The following is a 19,304-nucleotide window of genomic DNA, read 5'->3' on the forward strand; positions in this document are numbered from 1 at the left end:
TGAGCTGGGACTGTCGCAGGCTGGGACCTCAGAAGAGAAATGGCTGTCCTTGTCCTGCTAACTGGGGTGGGCTCCCTCCTGGCCGCCAGCTGGGCAGGGTGCCGTCTGCAGGTTCTCCTGCTGGGCGCCGTCTCCTTTCTGCTTCTTACTTCTTTCCTCAAAAGGCGGCACCCCAAAAACTACCCGCCAGGCCCCCGGAGGTTGCCTTTCTTGGGTAACTTCTTTGAATTGGATGTGGAACAATCACACCTGTCACTTCAGAAGGTAGGTGCGGAGGCAGGTCTCTGGAGCTGTCGCCGAGCGCAGCACAGGGGATTGGGGGGCGGGGGGGCGTCTGGGGGCGTGAAGGAAGGTGAAAGTGGGGTGGGAGGGGGGGGAGCCGTGGGGGGCTGGGATCTCTAATGGTGTTAGGGATGTTAACGCTAAGTTTGTTGGTTTGGGCTCCTCAGAAGTTCTGGAAAACGGTGTGCGTTGACTCCTTAAAGATTATAGCAGCTTTAGAAACGCTCGAAAGGGGGGCATTTCTACTAGTCCGGGCTATGTGTCTGATAGAGCGCGGCATACGTTTTATTTCTGTTTGTTATTTTTCTGTTTTGTGGTGAGCGAAGTTCCGCTAATTCTTCTATTTCTTGCCAGACCATTGGCATGGTTCCACCTGCTCTTATGAAATAGAGCATAATTTGTTAAATGTTGCATGTGCGACCCCACTCACTCACGCAATGAGCCCAAAGTCTCATCTTTCTCCCAGCCTGGCTGGTGCCTTCGAACTGCTGACCTTGAGGTTAGCAGCCCAACATGTAACCCACGAAGCCACTAGGGCTCCTTCACCTTGGTAAATTACTGTGAAACTCTATAATATGATCGTCTTGCTTCTTTTTAATCCTATTACCTTTGAAAACTGTTGAACTTTCCTGTTGGCTGTGTGTCCTGTATGTAAAAGGATGAGCATACTAATAGCCCATGCTACTTGTCAGCGGCAGTATTGCCACCCCCACAGAAACCAAGACCCTTTTCTTTAGCCTCCACCCCGGAAATCCACTCTTCCAAAATTAATCATCTAAAAAGTATAATTCCCTTGTTAACTTTTCTTTTTAACCCTTCAGTGTTTGAACTCCTGACCAAGGCAATCAGGTCCCTTCTTGATTCATCCTCACTCCACCTCTGTATTCTTACCTCTCACGGGGGCTCACTCACTCTGAGACTTCTCTGAGGTTCTTCCTGTTCCCTCAATCACACCACCCTGTTGAGAATCCTCAGCTGGCCTCAGCAGTTAGTTACCTGGCTGAGAGACTCTATGAAGGTGGTTCTGAGGATTAAATTAAGACAGTTAATAACCAACGTCAACATGATCTATGTTAGATGCTCAACAAGCATCAGTTCCCTTTTCCAACAAAGACTGGCACCCTGTGAACATGTGCTTCTACACCCTCAATTGCACATGTATAATATCGTATCGCTCTCAAGGGACGCTCATCCAGTTGGTAACATTGGTGGCATGATTAGTCATGGAATTTTAAAACTAGTCCCTGAAACATATGCTCTTGTTTTAGAAATATGTGGTTTCACTTCCAAGCATTTGGAAATCTTCCTGTTATCTTTCTGTTAATGATTTCCAGTGTGATTTAATGATGGTCATAGAACAGTTGACCCATTTCTGACCTGGTAAATGTCTCATGTGGGCTTGAAAATAACAACAACATGTATTCTGCTGTTGTTGGGTAGAGCATTTTATTTGTGTTGATTAAATCCAATTGGGTGAATTATTTCCACTTCCCTTCATTGTACAGTATATCAATTTTACCTTCATTTCTAAAATATGCTTTCGCTGAATATCAGATTCTAAGTTGGATATCCCATTTATCCACAACAATGAGAGGAAGGTCAAGTGGCTAACTAAGCCACTGTCACTCACACGGAAACACTTGGAAATGCTGTGTCAGGTCCTTGTGTCCTACATGGTTTGGGAAGAGAAGTTTGTTCTCATGTCAGTTGGTCTTTGGCAGAGGCCGTAAGTTCCTTCTCTCTGACTCTTTCCAAATGCATCTTCAGTTTCAAGCAGTTTGATTAGGATGTGCCTTGGTGCACTTGTCTTTGCGTTTCTCCTGTTAAAATTCTGTGGATTTATCCTGATTGGGTTCACTTAGTACTGACCATGTGTTGGTTTAGACAAATTGAGACATTTTCAGGCATTATCTCTTCAAATATATTTCCCTCTGCAATCTTTACCTATATTTCTGGGAATTTTGGACTCTTATGACACTAATGTTAATGCCAATGTATGGTGAAATATGTAGTGTAAATTCCTGGTAATCAATGGGATATCCAGAAATATGTTTTTTTTTAAATGGCACAGAGAGAGCCATATCTGACATCTTCTGGCTCCCCAACTGCCATGAGGTAAGGGTCAGAAATTCCTCCAGGCTCCACCCTTCTTTATGTATTCTGAGACCAACCATTCCTTCCAGGACACTCTACTTCTCTGGTAGGTTCAATAATCTGTTGTAGTGGTCACACAGAACGCACGGACAATATTGGAGAGTAAGGCGATTTACTAGGGAAGTAGAGGAACCCTGGTGGTGTAGTGGTTACATATTGTACTGTGATCTGAAAGGTCAGAAGATCAAAACCACCAACTGCTCCACAGAAGAAAGATCGGCCTTTCTACTTCTGTAAAGAGTTACAGTCTCAGAAACTTACAGGAGGAGCTATATCCTGTCCTAGAGGGTTACTATCATGGATGTACTGGATGCCAGTGAGTTTATTTGTTTGTTGTTTATTTTTTTTAAAGCTGGGGAAGTTAAGAGGTTATCACAAAACAAGAAAAACAGTTAGGCTAAAGTCATTGATCCACAGCAAAACCTCCCCTCAGCCACTAGCCAGCCTTTCTTTGGTCCTGTCTCTCAGTCATGTGGTCCCATGGCTTCTGCCTCCATGGACCAGAAAGCTTATCTGTCACTCTGCTTCACAGTCGTCAAGCCTTAGCGCTGCTCCACTCTTCTGTCTCATGGTTACCTTGCCGTAGCCTCTGGTTTTAATGGGGGTCCTCTGCTCTGTTCTGTGGTCCCTGATGCCTCTAATCTCAGCCTCTACCACTTCATACAGAGATCTTGAAGGGGCTCTTCTATTGATGATCCTGGGATTTCTTTCCCTATCTGAGATTACTGTTATACCCATAGGAAAGGTTTTGATGGAGATGTGGTTTTTGTCTTTCAATAGACTATACCCCAAGGAAACAATGAATATGGCTAGGTACATACCCTTTACTACTAAGGTCATAAATTAATTCCACTCTAATTATGTCAGTTAACATAGCATAGAACTATCTCCAAAGTGGGATTATAGCCACAGATAATGAGCTCAGGATTATAATACACTCTATGAATTAGAAGACCAAACAGAATGCTCAAACTATAGAATGATATCACTGATATCATCACACACAAGTAAAATTTTACTTAGATCATTCAACAATGATTACATCAGCACATTGACTTAGAATTGCCAGAAATTCAGGCAGGATTCTGAAGAGGAGATGCAACAAGGGATATCATTGCTGATGTCAGGTGGATCTTGGCTCAAAGCAGAGAAGGCCAGAGCAGTGCTTACTTGTGTTTCATTGATTATGCAAAGGCATTTGATTGTGTGGGCTGTCATAGGACACTTGCTTATTATTCAGATAAACCCATCGTGCCTTGTTCTAGGAACACATAGTGGATATTCACTCACTTCATGTGTGTTGACTAAATTACTGAATGTTTCAAAAAGAAATTCCCAATCCTGTAGCGACTATAGTGTAGCAAATTAAAGTTGAGCCTAGTTGAAAGAAGAACAGAAGACAGAGTGACACCCTTTCATCCATCACAACTCAGAGTTTTGACAGTGGAAGTGGTTTATAGCCATCAATGTTTGAAGTCCACCTTGTGAAACAGAGTGTGAAACAGAGGCACATAGAGGTAAAAGGATTTGTTTGCTATGTAGCAACAGAAAATATTGGTCACATTGCACACTGTGGAATTAACATTTCTCAGCTGCCTGAGACACTCAGCTACACACACATACACACACTCAACTGTGCTCAGTGGGAAGCCCTTGCAACGACACACTGACACACTTCATTCCTAGATACACGGTCAAGTGCATATTCAACTGTGCCTCACTATTTTTCAGTTTGTGAAGCAATATGGGAACCTGTTTAGCCTGGATATTGGAAACTTGCATTGTGTCGTTGTAAGTGGATTGCCCTTAATCAAAGAAGCCCTTGCCCACAAGGACCAAACCATTGTGAATCGCCCAGTGTTTCCCGCCCGAGAGCATATATTTAAGAAAAATGGTAAGATTCTTCCCTAATGGAAGATTTGTCTGTTTGCTGTTGGTATAGGCTGTGAAATGCACCTTTTGACTATAGTTCTTTGACACTCCCAGACACCAGGCTCCTCATAACATGCTTGCCATTAAAGGAAGCGCCATGGCCATGGTTCTGAATTTAAGTCATCTCTCTGTCTGAGGAGGTGGCACTGTGAGCCCTGATGGCAGGGATTTGTGGGAAGCTGCACCTGATGCAGAAACACTCTGGTTGCATTGATAATTTCAAAGAGTTTTGAATCATGTAAACTTGAATGTGATTGCCTGTTCAGCTGCTTACTAACTGTCTGACCTTGCAAAGTGGTATCCTGTGTGCCTCAGTTTTCTCAATAGAAAATGGGGATGATAATCATTCCTACTCCATATCGTTTGTATGTGTGCTGAATTATATAAAGCATAGGGAGCAGTCAGTAAATGTTAACCAGTCTATCCAATGCTTTGAGATTCTTTTCTCTGCATGTTTCATTTGCCCAATGCTCTTTTCCTTTCTTCTGTCTAATACACATCCCCAAATCGTCTTCCAGATGTTAACCTTATACGATAACCATAGCATAATATACACTTTCCTTGTCCTAGGGTTGATCATGTCCAGTGGCCAGCTCTGGAAGGAACAAAGAAGGTTTGCCTTAACAACACTGAGGAACTTTGGTTTAGGGAAGAAGAACTTAGAAGAACGCATTCAGGAGGAGGCCCACTACCTTTGCGAGGCAATAGAAGAGATGAAAGGTGAGAGTTTCGTAGGACAGGTGTAAGATTTTATGGCTCTTTCACTGGTTGAACATCTACTTATTAAGTACCCAGATTAATCATCTAGGGCAAACCTTGTGCTGGGCACTAAAGCTGTCATGGTGGACAACGCACTGTGGATCTTGCCCTTGTGGAATTTATTACAAGAAGACAGGCATTACACACATTACTGAATTTAAATCTTGGCCATAGATTTGACTCCATAAGCTTTGCTTGAGTGCTAGTTATATAGAACATCCTGTGTAGGGTACACTGGCCACTGCCTCTTATGTCCTATGTCATATAGAGTGCCCGTTCCTTATGGTGCAGTGAGTTATGAGTTGGGCTGCTGACCACGTGGTCAGCAATATGAATCCACCATGGGAGAAAGACAAGGCTGTCTGCTCGGTGTTAGGCAGGGTTGACCAGAGAAACAAATCCAGAGACACTCATATATGTATAAAAAAGAGCTTTATATCAAAGAGCAATTCTATATTGAGAGAACAAGCTAGCCCAGTCCCGATCCAGTCCATAAGTCCGCTATTAGGCCACATGTCCAGTACTAGTCCGTAAATTCCTCGTCAGACTCACATAGCATATGCAACGATGACAAATGCAAGAAGATCATAGGCCAGTGGGTGAAAAGTCTTGTGTATCCAGTGGCAGTGGAAGCATCTCAGCGCTAGTGCATGTATCCATGCGGCTCCTCCAGTTCTTTGAGTGTCTCAAAATCAAGGAAGTGAAGCAGAGAAAAGTGTGTGGGGCCACCTCCAGAGAGAAAAGAGAGGAAGTTCCCAGAATCCTCATGAGAAAGCCACACCCCCAAGGACACATCATCAGGCTGTGACCTGATTGACAGGCTGGACTCCACCCCATTCACTCTTATTTATCAAGTTGACATGAAATTATGTAACCACCACAGAGCACTCCTTGTCAACTTGGCAGCATCATAAACTCTTTAGCCATCTATAACTTTTAAACAAAACAATAATAAAATCATCTGTACCTAACAGAAGAAAACCAAAATGCATATACGTAACTCAAAATATGCCAGCCTCATTTAAACATAATATTCTATAAGTGAGCAAAACAAAAATATTCTATGCCTAACAATTGCAGTTAAGTGAACACCTTCAGCATAATCCTATTATTCTATAAAAATATTCCCTCACCTATGAAAGTTTGTAAACCAGCCACTTCATTCTTTTATCCTCCCCATTCTGGGTATCCAATTCCTATGCTGCCCACTTATATCAGTCCAGTTCTCTGAGGAGACAGGCAGGTTCTTTGATGCGAAGAATCCTCATTCCAATTGAAGCCGTGTGAGTCTGCAGCCATAAGCAAAGTCAAATCAGGAAAGGCTGACCATAAAGTGAACAGCAATATGCAGCAATTCATAGGCTCAAAATTCTCATCTTCATCTGGTCGGGTTCTGGACAACTCAATGTGGGCCACCTCACTTAGCCTCACCAGGGTGCCCATTGACAGCCTCACCTTTTGAACTTCACAAATTCTCAACAACCCTAGTCCCCTTTGGCTAGGTCATAAACTTCAGACGAACCAGTCTTCTCCTCTAGTCCTCGTGAACTAGGTCCACAGGTGTCAGTGGCCATATTCAACCCATCTTTTTTATTGCTGCATTTCTCCCACTTCCACTCAACAAGTGGATCCAGGTGGTCACCTAGCAAGCCTTTCAGGCTGCACACAGGCTTCCTTTAACTTCATGGCTCCAAATTTTATCAGCTTCAGGAACAAACCACTAGTTCAAAACTCAAAAAGCCAAAGGGTGTATGTAAGGTTAAGTTAAATTTGGAGGGGAGAGGAGGGGCCAGCCCCCAACTGCTGCTACTACCCATGGGTTCAATAATCACAATTGTACAATTGATATATATATATATATATATATAAGTATTATATTAAAGTCATCGAGAGCATGAGAGATACTACAATAATACAGTCAGATGTATTACATGGTAACATTGCTCACCTCCACCCTACTTGGTGGTCCTCATGAGGGGAACCCGGCTGCCAGAGCAGGAGCCGCCTCCCTGGCGGGAGCAGCCACCCTCATCCTCCCGAGAACCAGGGAGCCTCCTTATCTATTGCTAACCACACATCATATCACTTTAGGGGGATCTGATTACAGAATCATGCATCACAGAAAGGGGCAATACAATTCACAACAACCTACATCATAGGGAGGGGTTGCAACATAGGCAATACAAGCAATAGGAGGGGGATGACCTAGGGGTGAACACGCAATAGTAAGAGGAGGGAATAGGGGAGCATGTGTGGCAAGATGGGTGGACCCTGGACTCAATTAGCTTAGTCATCATAGAGTGGTCCCGGGCTTGCCTTTGGGCACTGCTTCAAGGGAACAATAGCAGAAGGGACTGGGCCCTACTTAGGGTGAGTCAGGCTATACGGTCTGGTTGCTCTAGATGGCTGATGTTAAGGAGAATAGCCTCTGACCTACTTTCGCTGACCGGCTAGTGTACAGTCATTCTCAAGCAGCTAAGTCTGGTACATATTTTGGGGGGAGACAACTTGAGAGAAATCCTTCTGTTCCCCAAAAAAGGGTACCTTTTGCCTTCTTCAGTCTGTCAACAACCCCTAGGTAAGTCTCTTCTTCGACTGGAGATGTCTGGATCACTGAAAGAACTGGGTGGAACTTTTCTTTGCAGGTGTGTTTTACACCCATTTAAAGATCCAATTTAATGGCTGAAGGCAAGTAGGCTTACAAACTATTTTTTTCTTCCCAATAATCATCTCTATCACACTTTAGATCAATCATAATAGACAGACGAAATCAGTATCAACCTAGTACAGGCAAATCCTAAATTCAGTTCTTTAAAACAGTCAAGTTCAATCCTTATCTATATTATCTTAATCCTTATAGAAACTATTCCATTGGTAAGAAGTATGGCCTCAGGGCTCTGACTTCATCAAGCCATGGTGGGTCCTTCTCTAAGCCATTTTAACCTTCTGTCAGCCACTTTGACTAAGCAGCATGGTCTCAGAGGAGAAGTTCCAGGAGAAATTTTGCCACAAGCTCAAAATTTACATTTATAACATTCATTTTGCCATGTCAGACAAGAATAGCCAAAGACAACTTCCGGGGATCAAACCCTTCACTTCCCGTGCTCTTTCCAGAAAACAATGGAGCAAATAGTGTGGCCTTATCTGACCTTAGGCTAGTCAAAGTGAAACTGTCATAAGTCAGAGATCAAACAAGCATCCACTCGTCATCTTCAAGATTAACTTCTCTAGTAACCCACTCCCAAGGTACCATAATGTGTTAGGCAGGGTTGACTAGAGAAAGAAATTCATTGACACTCATATATGTATAAGAAAGAGCTTTATATCAAAGAGCAATTTTATATTGAGAGAACATCCCAGTCCAGTCCCAATCAAGCCCATAAGTCCGATATTAGCCCACATGTCCAGTACTAGTCTATAAATTCCTCGTCAGACTCACATAGCACATGCAACGATGACAAATGCAAGATCACAGGCAGTGGGTGAAAAGTCTTGTGGATCCAGTGGCAGTGGGAGCATCTCAGTGCTGGAGCATGTATCCACGTGGCAACTCCAGCTCTCTGAGTGTCTCAAAAGCAAGGAAGTGAAGCAGAGAGAGAGTGGGTGGCTCACCTCCTGAGAGAAAAAGAGAGGAAGTTCCCAGAATCCTCATGAGTAGGCCACACCCCTAAGGACACATCATCAGGCTGTGACCTGATTGACAGGCTGGACTCCACTCCATTCACTCTTATTTATCAAGTTGACGTGAAATTATGTAAATACCACACTGCTCCCATAAAGATTACAGCCTCTGAAACTCACAGGGGCAGTTCCTCGTCCATAGGATCACTATGGGTGAAAACTGGCTTGATGGCAGTGAGAGTTCCTTAGAAAGAAGAAATCAATGTTAAAGATCCATGTCTTCCTTCCTCTGCTTGCAGGAAAGCCCTTTGACCCGCACTTCAAGATCAACAATGCAGTTTCAAATGTCATTTGCTCCATTACCTTTGGAGAGCGCTTTGAATACCAGGATGCTCAGTTTCAGGAACTGCTGAGGCTGTTGGATGAAACCATGTGCCTGGAGGCAGGAAGGTGGTGTCAGGTAAGCAGTGTACTTCTCACATGTGGTTTAAGGATATCAGTGCTGGTGCCAGATACAATGCTGGCTCCTTTATGTATTTACTTTCCCTAAAATACCTTCTTAATTAGCTTCAATAAAAAAAATCAATGTGAAATCCACCTGTTGACATTGTTGTTTTTAATATTACATTTTTTATATAAAAGAGTATTTCTAACACTGACAAATGGTACAGAATTTCACTCTGTATCTATGTGGTTGTTTCAAAGAGAACAACAATACTGTCATTGCCTTTGAGGGCCTCATCTCCATGCCTCTTGTCAATCCCGTCTTTTTCTTTAGAGGGTCTCTTGTGCATCTGGCTTGTTGTTCACCAGACTGTGTTCCCTGATTTGTCTCTCTTTAGATGTTGACTAGCAGTCCATTGTCTGAATATGGCACTGTTTGTGGCTCTATTTTCCATCAGTAAGCCTTTGGGTTGGTTCTAGTCTGTGCATGCTATGAATATGCTACCATGAACATTCTTGAACAAGTGTTATTTGCGCACATAGCCACTCATAAGACTTTCTAAGTGGCTGTGCGGCTGGTATACTCTCTACCAACACTTGCTATCAGCAGTTTTTCAATTTCTTAGAGAATTCTCTTTTGGGATTCAAACCTCATACCCTTCTTTGGTGGGCCATAGACTCTACTTTGTGTCCCTCTAAGCTTGTGAGTGTGTCAAAAATTCTGCTCAGTTTCATGTTTTTTCAGCAGTTTATGGATTTGAAAGACACTGGCAAGAAGAAATTGAGATCAAATGTTTAGACTTTCAGAACTTCCCTCTTCCCCTAAACTTTATTTCTGAAATTCCTCACCACCTTCTGGAGTGTGTGTGTGTGTGTGTGTGTGTGTGTGTGTGTGTGAATCTCATTTTGGTGTTCATAATGTGAGGATCAGCTAAATTATCTGGTCTGCTATTACTAAAATAAAAAAGAGAAGATTGTTATTCTAAAATGTGGAAATGTGGAACGTATATTGTCTCCATGATTTCTGTGTTTTTTCCACTAGTTGTACAATATGTGTCCAGCGATAGTGAAATTCCTGCCAGGATCTCACCAAACGCTTTTCAGAGACTGGAACAAATTGAAGTCATTCGTAGCTCAGATGATTGAAAAACACAAGGAAGACTGGGATCCTGAGAAGCCCAGAGATTTCATTGATGCTTACCTGAGCGAAATGACAAAGGTGAGGAAAACAAAGCTGGCTTCTCCTTTAAAATGGAAATGGATTCATTTCCTGCATTTTTCTGTAAGCAAGTATCTGCTGCAATAAATTACTATCAATTTGGTGGCACTCTGAACGCCTGATGTCTAAAATTGCTTTCACTGGACAAAAGGTCAAATATCAGTGGGCTGGTCCTTCTGGAGGCTCTGCAGAAATTTTGCTTCCTGGTCCGGTCTAGGTCCGGTCTAGGATTTAGAGGCAACCTGCGTTCCTTGCCTTATTTCCCTTACTCCTTCAAAGCCAGCAGCCTAGCCTCTTCTCTGTATGGCCACTGTTTCTTTTTGACCCTGCATACTCTCTTTGACCATCAAACCCCCACTTATTAACAACCTTCATGATAACATTAAGTCCATTTGGACAATCCAGTATGATATCATTGTCTGCATTTGTACACCAAAACTATTGATATCAAGACAATTCCAGCTCATAACAATCCTATGTTGTTATTTTGTTAGGTGCCATCAATTCCGTTCCAACCCATAGTGACCCTGTGCCTAACAGAATCTGTCTTCCAAGACAGATTGGTTTGTTTCTTAGGGCAGTCCGTGGTACTTTCAATATTCTCATCCAGCACCGCATTTCAAATGCATCAGTTCTTCTTTGGTCTTCCTTATTCAATGTCCAACTTTCATGGCTTTGATCAGACACACTTTAGTCCTCAAAGTAACATCCTAGCTTTTCAATATTCTAAAAGCCTCGTGCAGCAGATTTACCTAATGCAGTATATCTTTTACTCTCTTGACTAATGCTTCCATGAGCATTGATCGTGGATTCAAGCAAGACAAAATCTCTCACATCTTTGACCTTTTCCACATTTATCATCGTGTTGCTTATTGTCCAGTTGTGAAGATTTGGGTCTCGTTGATATTGATTCGTAATCCATACTAAAAGCAATCCTTGATATATATCAGCAAGGGCTTTAAGTCCTCTTCACTTATGTCATCTGCATATCAAAGGATGTTAATAAGCCTTCCTCTGATCCTGATGCCACCATCTTCTTCATATAATCCAGCTCCTCTGATGATGTGCTCAGCACACAGACTGAGCCAGTATAGTGAGAGGATCCAATCCTGCTGCTCATCATTCCTGATTCTAAACCAGGTAGTTGTGGGACTAGAGCAGAGGAATACCCCGTGGTTTAACATCAGGAAAGCAATCCTAGAGCACCGGGGAATTGCTCCATAGGGTTTTCAAGGCTGTAATATTTCATGGCATTTTGGAAAAGTTGCAACTTTTTCCTTCCTCAACTACAGCCAGGCTTGGCCCATCAACCTATTCTCTTGGCAGTCGAGCGGCCTACACTGCTGTGCCACCGAATCTCCTCCCCTTTTCTGTATAAGGCAACACCGTAACAAGTTCTAGGCCGAAGGACATGGGTGTCTTTGAAAGTCCCTATTCAGGCTACTACAGGGGCACTATTACAGCCTGAAGGACCTGCTTGATGGCGCATTGGGTTAAGCATCGGACTACTAATTCTGACAGCTGCTTCCATGGAAAAAAATAAAACTATCTGCTTCCAACAAAATTTACAGTCTCTGAGACCCTGAAAAGTTTTACTCTGAATCAGAATAGACGCAATGGCACTGAGTTTATTACAGAGTACAGTAGGAGCCTGTACTCTAGATTGATGATATGATTATAATTAAGATGGAAGTTTAATGCCATTTGGCTAGAGACTCTGGAAATACCGAATCTGCCCCATCCCAAGCCCTGTACCCGTACATGAAGATGTACACAGAAGGGAAAATAGACATGATCATGAAAGTACTGTTTTAGTAATGGATGAATCTGTGCCCTGTTTCCTGGGGACGCCTAGTGTCATTGTGGTAAGTGCTCAGCTACTAACTGAAAGGTAATTTGGGTCCACCGGTCCCTCCACATGAGAACAAAGCAGGAGTCTGCTTCTGCGAGGGTTTTAACCCTGGCAGGGGGGTCTGCTCTATCGTATAGGAGAGTTGGGAGTCAGAACCAACCTGATGGCACTAAGGTCCCCTGTGGCCTGCTCATCTCTCCGGTTCCTATGGCAGCGTAAGTAAAGCAGAACTGGACATCAGACTTTCTTCTCAGGGCCTAGGGGGAACTTTTCTTCTACCCATGACCTACCTCCATATCATCAATCAATATTATAAGGAAGAAGCTGGAAGAAAGGCATATTAGAATATATAGCCCTTAACAGGGTGACCCCTTCACTTTATGTACATCATTGGATCAGTGTCTTGACTTGTAATTTTCCACATGAACATTTCTTATTTTGGAGAAGGCAGATTGGTGGAGTTTCCCCATCTCGTCCTTCATTTAACCTTTTCAGCATAACATTATCAGAAGCTTGTTTACTAATCAAAGGTAGAGGCTATCATTGCTATATGGCTTTCGGGCCGGGGACTTAAGAGAAATGTGAGGAATCCAAGGAAGGTGATAGCATCCTGATCAGTGAGTGATGGGAAAAAGAGGCCAGCTTAGAAAGGAAAAGGAGCCTGGGGAAGATAGGAGACTTGTTGTATCAAAGGGAAGTGGGTTTCTTTTTTCCGACAATAGTAAAATATTTGCGGATTATTTGCTGTGTGCCCATTGTAATTCAGGCAGGTCTTCCTGAATATAAGAGATTATTTCCATTTTACGGAATAGAAAATGGAGACACAGAGAGCTGAAGTCAATTGGCCTAAATCACGCAGCTTTTACGGATGCTGTCTCAATTCAAATCTGTCTTTTTCATAGCTCTTTCTTTCCCACTCCATCAATACCTGCTCTTTAAATGATAACTGTAAGGAAATTATTGTTTTGATTTTTGTCTGCTTAAGTACTGGAAGTCCTAGGTAGTTTCTCAGACTTGGGACATAAAGCTATCAATGATCTTGCTATGTCCCTGGGTCTACTGAAGAAGCCAAAGGGAAGGTCTTTTCTCCTAGAAATGTGCTTTCCAAAGTCCTTCCTTAGGATGAAGTGCCCTGTGTTTTGGGGTAACCATGAGTTCTCTAAAAAATATAAATAAATCATTTTATTCTTAGTATTCAGGCAATACTACTTCAAGCTTCCATGAAGAAAACCTCGTCTGCAGCACACTGGACCTCTTCTTTGCTGGGACAGAGACAACTTCTACGACGCTGCGCTGGGCTCTGCTTTACATGGCCCTCTACCCAGAAATCCAAGGTGAGCAGGCGGCTGGATGTGCCTTGACCAGGAGCGCACTGCCTCAGAGTGGGGCCTCCATGAATCCACTAGCCACAGCGGTGAACTCAATCATATCCACGAACCTGAAAGGATACAGGGCACATGGCATTTTCTTCTATTATTCATAACATCACCGTGCAAACTCAATGACAGCTGACAGCACTATAATATTTGCCAATTGGACTCAGGTTATTTTATTCCTTAGCCTAACCAGACTCAAAGAAATGTATGGAGTTGAAAAAAAAAAGTTAAATCCGCCATTGAAGGATTGTTGTTAGGTACCATCACTGGGTTCTGACTCGTAACAGCCCAGTGCCCAACAGAAGGAAGCACTGCCGCGTCCTGTGCCATCCTCACAATTGTTATGTTCATTCTTGCAGTCACTGTGTCAACCCATCTGGCTGAAGGATTAAGAACCATTTGGTCTGTAACCTTGTAACAAACTGAAACACAATAGGTGAGACCTTGAAGGTCACCTCGGCATCTTTGGAAGAATGTGTGAGAGTGTGAAGAATAATGGGATCTTCTCTCCTTTTCCAGAGAAAGTACAAGCTGAGATCGACAGAGTAATTGGCCAGTCACAGCCTCCCACCACAGCCAAACGAGAGCTCATGCCTTACACCAATGCTGTCATCCACGAGGTGCTCAGAATGGGCAACATCGTCCCCCTCAACGTGCCCAGGGAAGTGACGTTTGACACCACGCTGGCTGGATACCACCTGCCAAAGGTAACCAGGACTCTCAGACTTGGTTCTTCATGGTTCTTGGTTCTTTTGAGGTAGTATGAGTCTAAACTTGAAAAGGGATATGTATTCATGTCCTAATATTTATTATAATCAGTCAAATGAGTAGAAAGAGATATTCCAACAGGCTTATTACAAAGGCCCAAAAAGTTTATGGTGAACTGGAGTTAAAAGGTAATAGAGTTCTTCCATGAATTTTTTTACAACCCCTCATATAGAAGGTACTTAATATATATGCATGGACCATGTTAAAAACCATGTCTGGGATTTGCATCCGAACTTTCTAGCAAGAAATGAAGGAGAGGATTGGAGTGGCAAAAATTTGTCAGCATGTTGATATTTGCAGAAACTGAGAAACGGGTACCCACTATTTTCTTCTCCCTTATGTTTGAAATTTTCATAATAAAAATATTTTAAAATAACCACCAATATTTCAAATGGTTAACCCAACTTTTCCATGCCCCACTGCAAAAGAATCTTAATGTTGTTCCTGCAGTCTACCTTTGTTCATGAAGACACTCTGCTTCATAAGCCAATCACAATCATCCCAATTCTCCTTGCCAGTGATGGCCTTGGGTATTTCTGGCCATTGAGCCAGGTGGGGGGATTTCCTTTAGTATTTATGGGAAAGGTTTCCATCCTGCTCAAATAGGAAGAGAAGCCTTCCTTTCTTCTGCTAATTCTGGTTGTATTTGCATGTGACAGCAAGACCCTGTGAAGTCACTCTGACCTTGAGAGTCAGGCAGAGAAGAAGCTGAATTGCTATGGGTTACAGAGAAGAAAGCTCTAAGCAACCCAGATTCTTAACGATGATGCTGAGCCACGAAAATAATCACCTGAGGCTGCCTCACATCAGGAATGGTTAAATTGAAAATCAGTCCTCCAAATAGTTGAGTCAGTTTCCTGTCACAGCTGCAGTTATTCAACCTAATTCAAAATAACCCTTCATGCATGTGGAAAAGCATAAATGAAAATGCCAAAGCAGTGTGTGCATCATTAGACAACCTTCAGGTTCATTTGAGTCTTAGTAAAGTCTGTATTGTAATTCCAAGCAAGAATTTGAATTTACATTATACAAGGGGGGCGTCATAAAGTTTGTAGGAGAATATATAATGAGAGAGGAATAGAACTATGTACTCATATCTGTATGTTAAGAATTGAGGTTGAAGATGGACATTGGGCCTCAACTCAAGTACTCCCTCAACACAAAAACACCTTGTTTTAATAATCTGGCATTCTATGATTCTCACCTTCCTGACACGATTGCTGACGACAAAATGGGTGCATAAGCAAATGTTGTGAAGAAAGCTGATGGTCCCCAGCTATCGAAAGATATAGCGTCTGGTGTCTTAAAGGTTTGAAGATAAACAGTTTGAGACTGTAAATCTTTATTGAAGCAGACTGACACATATTTCTCCATTAGAGTAGCTGGTGGGTTTGAACTGCTGACCTGTAGTTAGCAGCTTAACACTTACACCACAGTGCAACAGGTACACCGTGGACAGACAGGGAGTGGCTATGCAGAAGGGGCATTGGCTGGGAATTGAACTCAGGCCTCTTCCTTGAAAGGTGAACATCCTGCCACTGAGCCTTGGGATGTGTTTAGGAGGCTAGTATAGGAGTAGAAGCAACGTGGTAGCCTGAGCTAGAGTGGCGGCAGTCAACAGAGGACCAAGAAGACAGAATAAAGAACAACTGAGGAAGAGCAGTCTGCCATTCTTGCTGATGGATTGGATGCAGGCACATGGAGAGGAAGGTATGGATGAAGGACAGCTCCGGGGTCTCTTGCATTTGTAACTGGACAAAGAGAGGTGTCGTTCTCGGGACTGTGTGTTGTTTTATTATTAATGGAGGCAGTGTCATTTACCGGACATTGGAGAGGGGAAGCATGGGAGAGGCAAATGTGACTGAGACATCTTCTACCTTGTGGAGTGGCCACAGTTATCCCCTCGTTGAGCAGTGGGTTGATGCTGGTGCAGTGCTCTCTGGGCAGCTGCTCCATTCTTTTCTTACTCATGGCTTACTCATGGCACACATGGCTCCTCCCAAGCCCCCACAATGACCTGTGCCTCTAGAGAAGATACATTGCAAAGCCAACAGCAGCCAAATTTTTCCTGGTACAATTTCCAGCAGACTGGTGTGATCCATTGTGAACTGACCCATGACAAAGAGCAGGCTCCTGGGGTCTGGTCTTGGGGATATTGGGTTGGGGAGGGTGGGAGAGTTTAGGATGTGTCAGCAAGTAGGAGCCCTAGGACTGCCGTCCTTTGTCTAGGTGTGTGACATGGGTCTAATTTTGAACTTTTGTTGTCTCTCTAGGGAACCTTAGTCCTGACCAATCTGACTGCGCTGCACACTGACCCCGCCAAGTGGGCCACCCCCGACACATTCAATCCGGAGCATTTTCTGGAGAATGGACAGTTTAGGAAAAGGGACGACTTTCTGCCCTTTTCAATCGGTGAGTTGTTTCCATCAGGGTGTGAAGATCCACTGTCCCTCTCTCAGCCCTCCCAGTGTCCTCCCACTGGTCGTCTACTTGAATTGGGAAATGTACAGACGGCCTGCTGGAGAAATGTCCCAGGGCTGCAGATGGCTTTAACTTGCTCTTTGTCTCCTGAATCGCTGCTGGTCTCTAATGGAGATTTCAGGCCAGCTTTGCTCTGACTCCCCACCACGACCACCCCCTAAGAGCCCTGGGGACTGAGAAACCTGGACTTTGCCTCTTCCTATGGAAGAATGGTAAATGCCTGCCATCTTTATAGAATTTTAAAATGGACCAAGCTCTTTTGAAGGGCTGCTCCCCAGTGTAGCAATGGAGTTGGTTTATAATGAGATAAGGAGGGGGCAAGAGAAGGGGGTTCCTTACCATCAGGGATATCAGGTCATGTATCAAACAAAATCAGTTCTTTAGCCTGTTAAAAATTTAATGATATTTTCATGACTCAGTGAATATTTTTACATGGTACACATTTTGAAAGATACAAATGTGGTTGTAGTGAAAACTCTTTCATTTCCGTGCCAGCCAATTCTGAAAGGATTTTCCTTCATTTAACTCAACCGTCACTTGAACAACAAACACTCTTAGCAGATTTGAGGCACTGAGTTGGATAGGCACATGCATTATTTCCAATACATTTACAATGCCTTAGTTCCCTAAGTGCATAATGAGTTTCCAGCCCTGAAGATATGACCGTGAATAATGTAGGACAAGGTAAAACTGTCCCAGTGAGTTTCCAACACTGATTCTCGTTACAGAAATAGAAAACTGAACTAACAAACAAACTCACTTGCATTGAGTCAATGCCAATTCATGGAGACGCCGGGTCCTGTGGGCTCACGGTGAGCTGGTGTACACTCGATGGCAATGAGTTGGAGTTTGGGATGTTGCACTGGAATGTGTGGTGTATGACAGCAGGGTGATTTCTTTCTATAGTATTCCCAAACACACAGATCCTCTAACAGTTCTGGAAGCTCGAAATCTGAAACCCAGGTGTAAGCAAGTTTATTTTCTTCTAAGGTTCTCTGATGAACCGTCTGAGTCTATCCCATAGTTCTACCATGATTTCTGGTACTTTTCTGCAAGCCATGACATTTTAGTGTCTGTCCCACATGGCATTTCTTCCCTTGTGTGTCTGTCTTATAAGGACACCAGTGACACTGGATTTAGGGCTAACTTCATCTCAGCATGACCTTATTTTAACTAACTACGTCTGCAACAACCCTCCTTTAAAAAGAGGTCACACTCTGAGGTTCTGAGAAGGACTTAGATTTGGGGACACTGCCTACCAAGTACAAAGGCCGTGGGACCCCAGCTCTGTTGTTTACTTGTTCGTACCTCTGGAGGGATTCTGTTCAAGGCTGGACAGTTTAAACACAGAATATTTTATTGCTTGCTGCTCGAGTTTGGACTTGTTGTATGTTAATTTTTTTAAGACTTTCTAGATCAACCTGGGCCCCGTATTGTTAGACACCCCCCACCTTCACTCCTGTACCTGCCCTGCCTGACCCTGGAAGGCATTTTTGAGTTTAGGACCTGGAACCACTTTCTCTGCCTCAACTTACCCTGGAGGTTGTTCAACTAAATGAGCCACTGTAAATGAAGTCTTGGGGACACAGGTCCCCCCTGTGATCAGGTTGGCAGGGTGGGGGAGAGGATTTTAACCCCTGCCGGGTACCTTCTCCACCAGGAAGGTAGTTCAGTCTTCTGTTTTTGCCTTTCAGGAAAGCGGGCTTGCCTTGGAGAACAGTTGGCCAGATCTGAGCTGTTTATTTTCTTCACTTCCTTTTTACAAAAGTTTACCTTCAAGGCCCCGGCCAATGAGAAGCTGAGTACGAAGTTCAGAATGGGCATCACTCTCAGCCCTGTCAGCTACCGTCTCTGCGCGGTTCCTCGAGGGTGATGGCGCTGGAGGAGGATGGGGGTGAGAGAGTCGGGGGCAACCCCGGGAGGCTGCAAGCAACATGGAGGGTGACTGAAGACAGCAGAGCCTGCTCAGAAGGGCGGGAACAGAACCAAGTAGCGCTGGAGAAGGATCCCAGGAACCGGACTCAGAGCCCCTAAATCCAAATCCCAGCTCCCCCTTCTTTTCCCAATGAAGCCTTACACAGACCGTTTGCATTCTCTGAGAATCAAAAGAAATAATGGATGTAAAGTGTTTATAAACCAATAAATACACCATTAAAGTCGTTGCTAAAATCGGCCTCTCGCTTCATTCAAAGTGGTGTATGATATTTGAGAACTTAGGAACTGGACCATAAGACAGCCAGGGGCTGCAATATCCCATAGCAATTTGTTGTCCCTCGGTGGTGCATGCTGAATGCACTCTGCTACTCAGCACAAGGTTTGAAGTGCAAGTTTTGAGTTCTCCCAGGAGCATTTCAGAAGACGGGCCTGGTAGCCTGTTTCCAAGAAGGTGAACTTGGTAACTGGTTTTGGTTTTCAC

General features: G+C 43.6%; 1 protein-coding gene across 1 annotated transcript; it reads left to right on the forward strand.

Annotated features, from left to right (window-relative positions):
* The first annotated feature begins 27 nt into the window (after nucleotides 1-27).
* Nucleotides 28-19,057, forward strand: LOC101645270 (cytochrome P450 2J2-like). The gene is made up of 9 exons (XM_004699633.2): nucleotides 28-264; nucleotides 4,168-4,330; nucleotides 4,939-5,088; nucleotides 9,048-9,208; nucleotides 10,235-10,411; nucleotides 13,456-13,597; nucleotides 14,159-14,346; nucleotides 16,681-16,819; nucleotides 18,583-19,057. The coding sequence occupies exons 1-9, from the start codon at nucleotides 40-42 to the stop codon at nucleotides 18,759-18,761; spliced, it is 1,524 nt and encodes a 507-aa protein (XP_004699690.1). The 5' UTR covers nucleotides 28-39; the 3' UTR covers nucleotides 18,762-19,057.
* Nucleotides 19,058-19,304: the final 247 nt, after the last annotated feature.

Source organism: Echinops telfairi, unplaced genomic scaffold, assembly GCF_000313985.2.
Source record: "Echinops telfairi isolate 266 unplaced genomic scaffold, ASM31398v2 ScPeMD7_443;HRSCAF=831, whole genome shotgun sequence".
Classification (NCBI taxonomy): Eukaryota; Metazoa; Chordata; class Mammalia; order Afrosoricida; family Tenrecidae; genus Echinops; species Echinops telfairi.

Coding starts and splice junctions, on each gene's coding strand:
- LOC101645270 (XM_004699633.2), top strand. CDS start 40: ATGGCTGTCCTTGTCCTGCTAACTGGGGTGGGCTCCCTCCTGGCCGCC. Junction 265..4,167: donor CACACCTGTCACTTCAGAAG/GTAGGTGCGGAG, acceptor ACTATTTTTCAG/TTTGTGAAGCAATATGGGAA. Junction 13,598..14,158: donor CCTCTACCCAGAAATCCAAG/GTGAGCAGGCGG, acceptor CTCCTTTTCCAG/AGAAAGTACAAGCTGAGATC.